This window comes from Lathamus discolor, chromosome 2 (assembly GCF_037157495.1).
Source record: "Lathamus discolor isolate bLatDis1 chromosome 2, bLatDis1.hap1, whole genome shotgun sequence".
Taxonomy (NCBI): Eukaryota; Metazoa; Chordata; class Aves; order Psittaciformes; family Psittacidae; genus Lathamus; species Lathamus discolor.
Window position 1 is genome coordinate 102,174,430 of NC_088885.1, and position 13,670 is coordinate 102,188,099.

The 13,670-nt window shown below is 34.6% G+C and overlaps 1 protein-coding gene across 8 annotated transcripts in view; it reads left to right on the plus strand.

Annotated features, from left to right (window-relative positions):
- Window positions 1-13,670, plus strand: part of RTTN (rotatin) — an 88,435-nt gene that overhangs the window by 30,530 nt on the left and 44,235 nt on the right. For 7 of the 8 annotated variants that reach the window (XM_065667916.1, XM_065667914.1, XM_065667913.1 and 4 more), the window contains exons 17-28: window positions 173-312; window positions 551-722; window positions 1,741-1,840; window positions 2,884-2,972; window positions 4,843-4,960; window positions 5,229-5,325; window positions 6,100-6,168; window positions 6,562-6,750; window positions 7,808-8,047; window positions 9,888-10,032; window positions 11,627-11,781; window positions 12,921-13,140. In XM_065667916.1, the coding sequence (XP_065523988.1) occupies window positions 173-312; window positions 551-722; window positions 1,741-1,840; window positions 2,884-2,972; window positions 4,843-4,960; window positions 5,229-5,325; window positions 6,100-6,168; window positions 6,562-6,750; window positions 7,808-8,047; window positions 9,888-10,032; window positions 11,627-11,781; window positions 12,921-13,140 (1,734 nt within the window). The remainder of the gene's footprint in view (window positions 1-172; window positions 313-550; window positions 723-1,740; window positions 1,841-2,883; window positions 2,973-4,842; window positions 4,961-5,228; window positions 5,326-6,099; window positions 6,169-6,561; window positions 6,751-7,807; window positions 8,048-9,887; window positions 10,033-11,626; window positions 11,782-12,920; window positions 13,141-13,670) is intronic. The other variant, XM_065667915.1, reaches the window with a different exon arrangement.

Consider the following 13,670-nt stretch of genomic DNA (forward strand, 5'->3'; position numbering starts at 1 on the left):
ACCCAGGACAAGTATTAATCTGCAGAAATTTTCTTAAGAGTTATTAATTTTCTTTTTCAGATATTGCTGCTTCCCTAACCTCTTTTAGCCTCTAAAAGGGGAAGTACCTTGTCTATTTTGCTAAGTTGGTAAGTGGATTTTAATTTTTGAAGTTTGTGTTTCTTTGTTTTAGGGTTATGCTGACTCAAAAGATACGCTAGGTAACTGTATCCTCAATTTGAGTGAAACAGCCTCTGAGAAAGGAGAGAGTATTCTCCCTAGAACTACTAGACTACGGGCTGCTCTGCGTCTTCTGTTCTCAAAAAAGCAGTTGTAAGTAATGCCCTGTAGCATTTCGACGTGTCTTCTAATGTTGATGACAAATGTCATCTCTAAAAATCCAGTTAATTATTATGCAGTGGTTTGATTTGAAAGGTAAATTAATCAATATTTAATTAATAAGTACTCCCTCTGCCACTGTACTAATTCTATAAACTGATTTTTTACTATACAGCTAAAGTTTTCCAGTATGAGGACTTTATGTATTTATTTCAATTGTTTACTCCTTTAGGGTTCGTTCTATAGCACTCAAACATTTGTCATTCCATCTTTTGAATGAAGAGGGGGCAAACCTGAAACGCCCACATCTGCATGGTAGCGTGCTTTCCAGCATTTCAAACTTATTTGCTATAGATAGAGCTATTGAGCTAAAATTAGATGATAAAACAGAGTCGATATTTAAGGTGAGTAAACTCTGTCTAAATATTATCCTTGATCAGCTCCTGTACCTGCCCAGTCACAAATTGGCTTGCTTCATAAAAAGAAATCCCTTGATAAATTCTTTATGTATGAACTTAAGCAGTAATTTTTAAGTTACCATATGCAACAATAAGAAAAGAATTCCTTCTTCTCCACCTCACCTGACTCTGACACGTTTAACAGCAAGACTTGAGTACAGAGAGAATAGGCCTGCTCTGTTTACAGTAATTTCATTGTGCATGGAGAGAGTCTGATTTTTTTTTCTCACAGAATTTTTTTGCCCATAAAATCAATTTTTACTTAAATAGGCACAAATTTAGAATATGAAATATTTTAAATTAAATTACAGATTATGTCTGTGTTTTCTTAATGTTGCTGCTTTTGCAAAGTGAAAAATGAATCACAGGTATTTGACCTGTACGAAAACTTTTTTGTTTTTCTTTTTTTACCATCTCCCCTCCATGCTCCTTTCTTCTTTACCCTCCACACTTTTAGTTTAACAGCATGTTAAACAAATGCTAAGATGCTGGCCATCTGAAAAAAAACTGACAGCTCACTGTACACTTGAATTATACTCTTCCCCTACATCCTTCAAGAATTTAGCACATAAATTTGTATGGATGTGTAGGATTATTAAATTTCTCTAACCCTATTGTCATTATAAAGGTTGGTCCCCTTCACAGACTGAGAAGCATATTCTAGTCTTTCTGTGTAGTATTGCGCTTTCTGTAGCCCTACATAAATTAAGCATTATTTGTTAGAAATCTGCATTTATTGTGTACTAGAAACTATTATCTTGTTATATTCCACAGATATTAGAGATTTGTTGCAGAAAGATTGTAACCTAATCCTTTCTTATTATATGCATGTGGAATCTAATCAAATATATTCTAATGAGGAATTTAGGTCTTTTTATTTTCTACTTTCTATTGGGAAATTTGGATGGTTACCTTGTTTTGTAATAGCATACTAGATGTAAATCTAATATAGTTTTACTTTTAGGTAGAAACTGTTGAAAAGCTGTATGATGTCTTGACCTCTGATGCTGTTGACCTTGTTTTACGAAAGTCTGCAGCTGATCAGCTAGCAATCATTTTAGAAGGTAAACTTTTTCAGAAAATTTGTGTTCATGTACTGATCATTGCATGAGCTTGCAGTTTTGCTGTATTTTCTGCATGCTTGTGCTAGGATACTCTTTGTAATTTTTATGTATACTGTTGGACCAGAATTTTGACACTATTGGGGATGATCTATTAATAAAAAAAAATATTTATTATTGTATCCCTCAAGAATAAGAAATAGAAATAGTGTTAATTCTTAGGTTGCACAGGCTAGCTAATAGGATTTTATACTTAGTGAAGAATTTGTTGTGTCATTCTGAATTTCTTCCTGCGTTTTCAGTTTGCCTAAGTACAGTTAAAATGGACTGAAATGCTATTTGTGTGAATGAGGGTTCAGTAAGCGCAAGCTAAGCTTCCATGGTTACACTCTATGTCAATATCAAGAGGCAGACTCGCTGTGGCATTTCATCTAATATGTTCACAAGGAAAGTGTACCTCCTCTTACTTTTTTATGATTTAAGTGACTAAAATCATAAATTTGCATCACAGGTGGTTTTTTATAATTGTGTTGCTCACATGGGGAAAAATTATGAATTCTGGTAAAGAAGATCTGGTGGAATCAAGATGCAAGTAAGCAATCCTGCATAGAGCATTATTTGACTCTGCAGGATCATAACTGTATTGTTTCAAACCTGGGTGTTTGTACTTTACCTACTCAAACTCTGATTCAAGTATGTTTTGTTCAAGGAACTCATATACTAGTGATGTAATGTAATTTTTTCACCATAGGAAAGTGAAGTTTTAGATAATATTGAAATGAACCCTTTTCTTGTTAGAAAAATAATCACAAGGATGAGAAAATATCTACTGTCTATTACTATCCTCATTTGACTGAAATCGAGTTGCCCAGGGGATCGCCATAATTGTGAAACATGAAGTTCTTATGGGAAGTTCTGCAAGATGTTTACGAGTCTAGTGTTCAAGACTTAGAGGAGGCTTGCATTGTTAGAGCTGGAGCTGTACTTGTTCTCTTGATAGTCAATTTTGGAAACTTGTCCTCAGCTATCTTTTGTTTTTCTTACAGACACCAAAATGCATGGCATTGTGAAAAAGTTGGGTATGATAGAAAGGATTTTGGCTTACCTTAATGACTGTGTACATGTAGATGGAAAGGTAAAAATATTGTGACAAGTTCCACAATCATTGTACAGCACAACAGTAATAGAATTTGCCTTTTTTCTGCATTTATAACGCTAATATTTGTGCATTAATACTACACATAATACAGATGTTTAGTAACAAATTTACTGCACAAATGCAAAGCTTGGTCATCTACCTCAAATTTATGCTCAACTCCAAATGTGATTTTATGTCCTGATACCCTCCCTGGTGAGGCAATCTTATATGAGTCCGAAGATTACTTATACCTGAAACTCAGTCTGGCACCATTTACATCTGTTTTTTACTTATAATTTGCTTCAGGGTGTAAGTTTAGAGACTATGATATGCTATGTAACACTTTTTTTTTTAAGGCCATGAGATTTTTTGTTTTGATCTCTACTGAGAAAGCTTCAGGGAAGTTCTGACACATTTCAGAACTACACCAAACACGTTTAGTTTTCTGGATAGCTATTCCCATAGGTTGGCAAATCAATCTTCTTTCATTAAAAGAATCTTAGCATTATCAAAACTATAATAAACATCCAGGAAGCGCACATGTAACAACTCTTAAGGGTCTGTGACACCTTATGTTTGGATATATGGCTTGTGGAATGTAAGATCCTTATACTAAATAGGTTGTTCAAACTTTACATGTTGGGAACTGTAAAAAAGTGCACATGTTGAACAGTTAGTGGTTTAGACCAATTCAGGAGGAAAATAAAGCTGGCAGCTGCATATAAAATTCCACTTCAAGTGCTAGCATTCAGTAATTTGTCAGCACTGTGTTGATAGTTTTGGATCCCAAATGCTTTGCTCTGTAAAATAACTGTAAAATATTTCATCTGCAGACTCAACAGTCTTACTTCTGTCTCTCAAGCAGAACTAGTAAAGTCCCGTCCTTAGCTTCCTCAAGCTCTGAGGAGCACTACTTAACTCGTGTTTTGAAGTAGCTTAGTTTAAACAAAAAGTAGTGAGAGTTCCATTAGGTCAAAGAAAGACCATGTATGTTTGATTTAAGTCACTGGGACATTATCCAGAGGGAATCTAGCCCAGATTGTGATTCTCCCCTTAAATGATACATGTTTTTTTATTTCACCCTAAAATCAATAGAAAAGAAAAACAAACAAAAAAATCAAATGAAAAAAACCCTTGCCTGTTCTTAGACAAGTAACTACCAAGAAAAGGATAAATGAAACAGAAAAAGCACAGTTAAAATAAGGCTTTATGTTTGGTTATGTAAAAGACTCTTTCCATACTAAATAAGCAGGGGTTTTGTTTATTCAGTATGAAACTAAACTGCATTTGGCTTACAAAACAAATTTTAAAGGCAAAACTGCGCACAGGCAAAGTAATGGTACTGTGAAAGACATGCTGTCTCATTGTGAAGAGCAGTGACTTTGGTCATGTTATTGGTCACTGATAATTTAACTTTTATCAGACTGCTTTTCCTTCTTAGATTTCCTTACCTAAAAGATTGGGACCCAGAAAATGAATGTGGTACAATAAGCTATTTGTTGGGTTTTTAAAAAAAAAAAAAAAAAAACACAACCAAAACTTACCGCTCTGTAAATATTTGGGGTTTTTTAAATCTTTCAGCTCACATGCCACTTAAAAATACATATTTTGAAAGCAAATGTTATAATAATGTTACGATCAGAAAGCCCAATAAAATGACCATCAATTACTAATAAAATAAAACCAGAAGTGAATAAGTATTTTCTAGTGAATATGTGTTTATCATCTGAATAAAATGTGCTTGTCTAAGAAAATTCTGTTTTACTATAAATGATGGAATGTGTTGCTTCTTAGCATGAGTTTGTATTAAGCATCTCAGGTTATCCTATTTGTTATCTCTATTTAATTATTTCCTCTGTTCCTGCAGCTTATGGAATCCATAGTTTTACCATGTCTAACACTCTTACGCAAACTTGTGTATGCTGATCCAGCTGTTCGTCTGTCCCTAGCACAGGAATCATCTTTACTGCTTTCACTATTCAGAGGTAAAGATTCTATTTTGACTGTAATGCATGCATGAAAAGGAAATGTGTGAAATACGTTAAGATATTTAACCAATAGCCTTCTTACGAGCCTTGGATCACTTCAGTCTCTAAAATATAAACCACTGTGTGCGAGTACTATGAAATATAAGTTACTGTGTGCGAGCGTGGCATCTGTTTAAGATCTTGGCAGCTGTTTTTAACCAGTGTTGTTGTATGTAGTTGTTTATATGTTTTCTAACACATTTTAAAATATCTTTATTTCATACAGCTTCCCTGATATTCCAAAACGATCCTGCTATTTTAAATGAAACTACAGTATTGCTTTGTCTTCTGTTGTTTGATGAAGTAGCAAGAACAGAAATGTGGTATGAAAAAAAAGTTATTGAATGGCATATTCTGTAGTAAAAAATTTCATGTTTTAATGAAAATAAGTTTATATACATATATATCTCAAATTATGACCCAAATTTATATATATCAAAATTGCATATTTGTGGGCCAGACAAGTAGTTTCAATACTTGGGTTGCATGCTGTATGGGTCTACATGGCATTTTTTTTCAGTATAAATACTTTGTACCTCAGTATTAATTTGAAGTTTACTTTGATTTTCAGAAACCCCTGATTGTTCTGTAATCCATGTTTTCCATAAATGGAAATCACAGAAATGAAATAGCTATCTGTAGGTGTGGGGTTTAAAACTTAATTAGAATTCACCTGTTTACATTCGCTTTTAAGTGTAGCAGTTGTCCTTAAACCAACAGACCTCAGCTTATGATATTATTTGAAATTTGCATATACATCAGAAAAAATATACTTTTGGAATTCACACACGTGAAGTTTACTGAAAAGAATTATAATGAATATTTTTTTCTCTAATAGAAAAAAGGAAACAAGAATGTGCTTTGGCATGTTACCTTTGATTTAATTTTTACCTGCAGTACATCTATACAATTATGCTGTATGTGTGTGATCTAAGAACTATCATGATGTTGCATAATCATGAAGAGACAATGTTTGTTAATATAGCTGGAGGAAAATGTACAGCATTATCTGGATAATAAGGAAATAATAAATGTAGCATCAGTAGAAAATTAAAGTTGAATATAAAGAATAATAACTATAACTTAATCTCTTTTAGGGCTGATGGCAAAACCGGTAATGATACTGGCCTCCCTGTCTTCAGTTTACCTGTTGCTGTTGTTAGAAGGTACGTGGGGGGAGGGGGGGGGGGGTTTGGATAGTTAGGGTTTTTTTGTTGTTGTGGTTTTGTTTGGGTTTTGGGGATTTTCTTTTAGGGGGAGAGTGGGGTTATTTTTATTTTTTATTGTTCAAAGTTCTTTTCAAAGTTAACTCTGCTGCTTTCCATTTGCAGTCTTTCCTGAAGTATGGTGGTGGAAGAATGAAGGGAAATCTTTGATATTAGATCCAGAGTTCTTTGCATTTGTAAACATTGAAGGTTTTTTCCAAGCTTGCTCTAATAGGTCACTTAATTAAAAAAAGAAAAAACCAAAACCAAACCAACCAGTAACAACAACAAACAAAAAATCCAAACAAGAAATGTCAACCACTTAAAAAAAATTATAATTTTTCTTTTACTTAGGTATCATCTCCCAGTCAGGATCACTGGTCATCATGTAGTTAGCCCTAATACTGTTGTGGTGCCATTGTCTTCTGAGTACCTGACTATGAAACCTGTGTCAGATATGCTTAAAATATCTTGGAATCTGTCTTGGTACCATGGGATTGAAAACCTATTGCAACTGATAAATTATGAGAAAGAAGCAGAAAGGTGAGCCATTTTATTTTGATTTTAAATGCCAGTATATTTAAATTAAATTATTGTTCCACTGAGTTTAAATAGGTTTTCAACTTCAAACAGCAGTTCACTTCACATTGTTACTCATTTGAGAATGCTCTCCTTTTAAATGTAAAGGATCACATCCCAAGAGGCTGTAGGTATATTGTCACAGCTAACGTTTTACTTAAATTGCATTCCTACATGAGTTCTAGAGCTTGATACAACTTTTCTTGATGGTCAGGCTAATTTCAAATGGTTTTAAATGGGTTCTGTGGATGGTTTTCTTTGTAGTCATTATGGTTTTTAGGGAGCTGCTTTTTTTTTTTTTGTAGTTTCATAACTTTTTCCCTGTGACTTTAAATTTCAAATAATTATTATTTTAATGGAAATACTAAAAATTATGGTAGGCTATGAAGAAAATTCCCTTTGCATTGTTTGGTTAACTCTTGGTTATTCATAATTTCTCTCATTGAGAATACTTAGTGCACAAAACTCAGTATTTGAATATTCTTGATTTAATAGGACTGAAAATAGATCAATCTTGACCATTTTTAGTTTATGCTTGTTTCCTTTAAGGAGGCCTAAAAGTTTTATTAGTAAATAGTGTGGTTCTGAGACATGGGAAACTTCAGTTATTGATTTGATAAATCATTTTCATTGTAAGTTCCCTCGGGCAAAACCAAAGCCATCTCTTAAAAAAGAAATTAGGAAAATAATATAGTCTAAGTGGCCAACATTTACAATAGCACGGGGAAAACTTCATTACAAACAATGTGAACAGCACCTTTCAAGTAACTTTCTGAGGTACCATTTTCCCAAAAAACTCCAACAGCTGAAGATTTTAAATGTGGTTGTGATGTTTTTTGTTGTCAGTTTTTGTTGGGGTTGGGTTTTCTTTTTTTTTGGCAGGGAGAGAAGGATGAGAAAGGGTTGGTTAACAATTTATGTTTTGTCTTCTCATTTGAACTGAGAAATGAAGGAGGTCAACTCACTGAAATAGTTTGTAAAAATAGTGGCTGTTAATAATTTTTCTCTTGTACCTTTTCAGATTTTTAGACTTGCTAAAACTATCCTCAGAAGACTTTCTTATACTCAAAATAACTCATACAAACTATGGATTGCGGCATTGTCTTAATTCAATCATTCAGGCAATATCCCATAAGGATGTTAGAGCTGCTCTCACAAGACTTAGTTTTTATGTTGTGAATGACAGGCTTGCAGTAAAATGCAATTCTGGGTCTTGTGGAGCCATTTTGACAAGCTTTGTTTGGCAGAAAGCAATAAACAGGTAAGCATATTGACTATGGAAATCCATTACAGATTATGATGCTTAAGTTTTAAATTTCCTAGTTTTCGTATTTTAAATTTATAGAATTGATTGTCCATGTATGTCTGGTTCTGGTATATCGTTCCCTGTATCTGCTGGAGGGACAACAGGTCAGGGCATAAGCAATCTAGGAGGTTTCTCAGGCACATCAGTAACAACTTCCTAATCCAGGTGACAGAGGAGCTGATAAGGAGAGGTACTTTGCTGGACCTCATGCTCAGAAAAAAGCGATGACTCATTAGGTGTGTGAAGGTCTAAAGCAGCTCTGGCTCTAGTGACCAGGAGGTGGTAGAGTTCAGATTCCTGAGAGGAGGCAGCAGGGCAAAAAGTAAGATCACAGGACTGGATTTTAGGAGAGCAGACTTTGGCCTCTTCAAAGACCGTATTGTTGGTCTCTGATGGGATCAGGCTCTGGAGGGAAGAGAGGCCCAAGAAAGCTGGTTAATATTCAGTGATTGCCACCTGCAAACTCAGAGGTCCCTGACACTGAGCAGGAATTCAGGCAAAAATACCAGGGGGCTTATGTGGATGAACAAGGGTCTCCTGACAAAAGCCCACAGAGGATGGGATCAAGACTGGGTCCAATCCCGTTCTACATCTTCATTAACAATTAAGATTATGGGGCGGAATACACCCTCAGCAATTTTGCTTATGTTACAAAACTGGGAGGAGTAGCTGGTATGCCAATGTTGTGCTGCCATCCAGAGGGACCTTGATAGGCTGAAGAAGTGGGTTGACACAAACTTTGTGAAGCTCAACAAGGACTGGTGCAGACTCCTGCACCTGGGTGGCAGCAACCCCATGCAGCAGCATAAGCTGTGGTCAGCCAACCTGGAAATCAACTCTTAAGGAAAGTACCTGGGGATCCTGGTAGACACCATGCTGAACAGGAGCAATGTGCCTTTGCAGAAAAGAAGGGTAGTGGTATCCTGGACTGGATTAGGAGGACTCTTGCCAGCAGGTTGAGGCAAGTGATCGTTACCTTCCACTCTGTACTGATGAGGCCACACCTGGAGTGCTTGGTCCATTTCCAGACTCCTAAGTACAAGAACGGTGTGGACATATAGATGAGAGTCCATTGAAGCACCAGAAGTACAAAGAAAGACTGAGTCATCTTTTCTGAGGAAAGACTGAGAGAGCTGGTACTGGTAAGCCTGGAAAAGATTCAGAGCAGGGATCTTATCAATGTGTACAAGTACCTGAAGGGAGGGCATAAAGAAGACTGAGTGAGGCTCTTTGCAGTGGTGGCCAATGATAGGACCAAAGGTAATGCACACACACTGAAGCACAGGAGGTTACCTCTGAACATCAGGAAACATCCCTGCATGAGCAAGGTGGTTGGACCTCCAGAGGTCCTTTCCAACCTCTGTTTATGTGGTTGGAAACCAGCAAAAAATAAGACTGCTGTGTTTGAAATAAAGATTATTTAAAATACATAGGTAGGCTTTGCTATTATTATTAGTTATTAATAGCTAATTACCTTTTCTTTCCTCTGACCTTGTTCAGATTTTTCTACCTTTTACTATATACAATCCTATGTTTACTATATGTAAATAGACTTTTAAACATACATAACAATTTTATATCATAATACACAAGAAATTTATAAAAATATATAATAATATAGCCAATATATAAAATATAATTAGTATAACTCTGTATTTGCTATATGTAAATATATGTAATATAGATATTGACCTAATTCCACATTTGCTGGTTACTTCAGCCGTATTAGGCTGAGATTTTAAACTTTTTTAATGTGCTATAAGTATGAAAGTAAGCATTCTTGTTTGTATTGCAGGTTTCTGCAAGTACTTCCAGCTTCTGTGGAGGATGAGAAGCTTTTAGTAGATGTCTTAAGATTTTTAAACAAGTTGCTTAGAGAGCAGAGATCAGGTTTGGAGTCAAACCATCTAAAGTGGATCTTGAAGTCATTGCTTAAAAATGTAAGAATATATCTAGGAAGTTATCTGTAGACTGTGAGAAATAATATAACTGTGAACTGGTTGACTGGTTTGTTTCTGGTGAGTTCCTCAACAAAAATAACTCTAGTAACAATAGAAATAGCAGATATCGTGGTATTAATGTCTGCTACTTTGTGGTTGGTGCTACAGTTGTAGTGTTTGGGGAAGTTAACTTTGAACAAGAGTTAACTTTCTTCTCTCCTTTACTTGGTATATGAATTGTTTCTCTAAACTCAGATTTTATATTTGCCAGAAGTAAGCAACATCTACCAGTGTGTCTTGCTCTGGTGTAACCATGCTAATACAGTTGTATAAAGCCATATCACTATAGTCAGCTATGCATAGCTATATGCAGAACTGTATATGTACATGTAACTATATATATTTATATGGTATTGTTAACTATGTAATTATGTGCATATGTGTGCACGTGAATGTGCACGTATGCATACATACATGTGTGCTAAGCATGGGCAGCTGTATAAGATATGCTTAGCTACATAACTACGTATGTGTTGCCTATGTAACTTAAAGGTTGATGTACATGTGTGCTGGAATGTTCTGTTTGGCAAAAAGGTAGAAATAAAAGTTATCTGTCTCACATTAAGAACAAGAAATGTACGTTAGGCTAGATCTGCTTTCAGTGTGTATGTCGCTTAAGTTTGTTTTTTTTAATGGTTATATCTATTTTTCAGTTTCTCTAGACTCCTTTCTATTTGAGATTTGTTATATCCAATACTGTTCAATTTAAGATGTGTAAAATTGGAAAATATAAAAACAACTAGAAAATGAACATCATAAAGCAATATAAACCAACTTTTATTATATTTTGTCAAATAAAATATTTCAATCTTTCTTTATAAAAACAAAGGATAAAAGTGATGGCTGCAGTTTTAGAAGTTTGCAAAGTACTGTTCTTCACAGAGCAAGAGCAAACTGCCCACATACAAGATCATTCATGGTCTTGAAAATGATATCATAATAAGTACAGTCTCCATGCACTTGTATTTCCCCATTTTAAAATACAGTCTAAACATTTAGGAAAAAAAATGCTAGTAGACAATTTTAATTACGTATAGAACTCAGGTGCTTTAATTCATATGGCTAACTGGGAATCCTATAAAATTTTGTAAGTATGGTCCTTTCAATATATTAATGTAAAATCTTTATATCAAATTGCTTTAAGCCTTTCAGCTGAGACATACACGATACAACTTGATCTAATGTTTCTATTATGTGTTTTCTGGTTTTTTGTGATCTACATTTTTATTGCAGGTTAACTGACTTTCGCTCTTCAAAATACACTGTGTCATGGCTTAATGCCAGGAAATTTTAAAGGCTTTAACAGTAGATTCTTTTGTGCCATTTAGTAGAGTCAAGATTCAAGTAATTGATAATTATAGGAATTTTTCACTGTGCCTTTTACAGAAATACTTCTTAGTAAAATGATAATGGGATTTGTAATTTATACTTTGTGTGATTTCAAGCTCCTAACAGAAAAATGGCTTTTGTGTGGATATTAAAATAGGATTTAAATAATGCATTTTCTGACTGTATTTTTATTCTTTTCTTCTAGAAGCCAAAATCCCTTTTGGGCCTCCTGGTGCGACCAGAATCCCAAGTGCGGGATGAAATAGATGAAATACAAACTGCTGTCAGACAGCAACTGGATAAAGAACTAGTTCGTCTTTTTAATACATTGTTATTTTGTTCCATGTCAGTGACTGACAGGTACTAAGTGGGCCTGCCTGTGTAATTCTGACTGGGGATCGTAATGCTTCATGCTGCTGTATCTTTACACATCTTTACATGTATAATTACATAACGACCTAATCATCTTTAATTGTAAAAGTGGAGTATACTGCTTTTGAAGATCAACATTAGGCCTTCTCACAGTAAAATTAGGAAATCAACTAGGAAACTTGGAAGATGATGTATTAGTGGTCATTTGTTAAGCAAATAGATGGTTAAACTGACTGCAGGGAGAAGATGGGCCATTTCTTTCTCACTGCTGGAAATTTTCACAGGCAAATGACAACTTCATTGATTTTGTACCATTTATTTATGGCAAAGTAAAACATTGAAATATTCGAAATATCAACAAATGTTTATTACAGTTTAACTCCTTTTTTTAGCCTAATACAGTATATCAGTGCATGTTAGTAATTATTTAGTACAACTACTTCCAGCATGAAGTTCAAAGCTTTTTCTGTCAGTTAAGCACATTCCCACACTAAATCTCTCTGTCCATGTGTATTCTAAGAGATAACTAGAATTGCAGCTTAAGATAATATTTGTTTATTTAAGTGCCACAATATAATTGTTTTTAAAAACACTTTTCAACATGTTATCTTTGCTCATCCCACTCAGTTATTCATTTTCTAAAAATCTTGGTGGCTGGAAAAGGGAGGATTATAGAAATTCCTTCTAGTTATATCTCAAATACCGGTATATATCTGAATTCTAGATTGATGGTATTTTGCAGGAAATGTTTTTAAATTTGTCTCGTCAGCAAGAACAAACAGAAGTGTAACTACTAAGCTTTACAACTCTTCTTATTGTTATTCATTATTCTCAGTCCCTTTATTTAACATGCTCCTTAATAATTAGTTATAGCTCACTTGTCAGATTTTAGTTAAGCAGCCCTGTTATAATCAGATACAATATTATGTTTTCAGAACCTTGTTGAAGCTAGAAATGTCAAATTTAGTTCCATGCTACTTTGTACATTAGGCAATAGTAACTAATTGAGATGCTGAGACTTTCAGACTAACAATAAGAAGAATGAGGCATTGCCTTCTTGGAAAATTATTCCTTGTAATAGCTTCATGTTGACAGTTAATGATTTTTGTTTTTTACAATTAAACCAGAGAGGGCTTGGAACTTGCTGGCTCTTTCAGAACTGAGCTGGCTCTGAAGCTGCTACACTGTTTAAGGCTAACAGATGCACCGCGTTTTTATGGACTTCCTTCACTGGAGAGAACATTAGGAGGAATGGTTCACGTTACTGCACTTCCAGGCTGGAGTGCCTGTTCTGCTGAAGTTGAACCTGTCACAATTTGTAAGAGATATTTAACAAGTCTTCTTGAGGTAAGTAGCTTCCGTTATTACTTAGCTTTTAGTTTGAATACTTGTAAAGAAATGCTTTTAACTAATGACACTATAATTTTAATGATGTACTTTTAGTGAGTATTGTCACTAGGAACAAGTGGGGGAAAGATGCTTTTTTCTACTAAGTAAATAGCAAAAATATAGAGACTAGATTGAGTGATCTGTATCTGTTCTTCTAAAGAGTGTTTTGTGTGTTACTGCACGCACCTTCATCCCCTGTTTAACAGACAATAGAAAGAGTGACTATAGTTTAATCAAGATGAAAAGTAGATGTGGGTGGGTTTGTTTTTTTTGTTTGTTTTGGTTTTGTTTTTTTTTAGGGAAGGGTGTTGGCTTTTTCTTAATTATTTTTTATTTTGTTTTGTTTTGTTTTATTGGAACACTAAGATGAAAATCCAAGGTACTCTCCCACAGGCAAAATACATGTGTGAAAGTTGGTCTGGGGAAACAGTAACACATTAGGCAGGTTTTTAACACAGAGAAAGCAGAAATGAGGTAATTCAAGATGA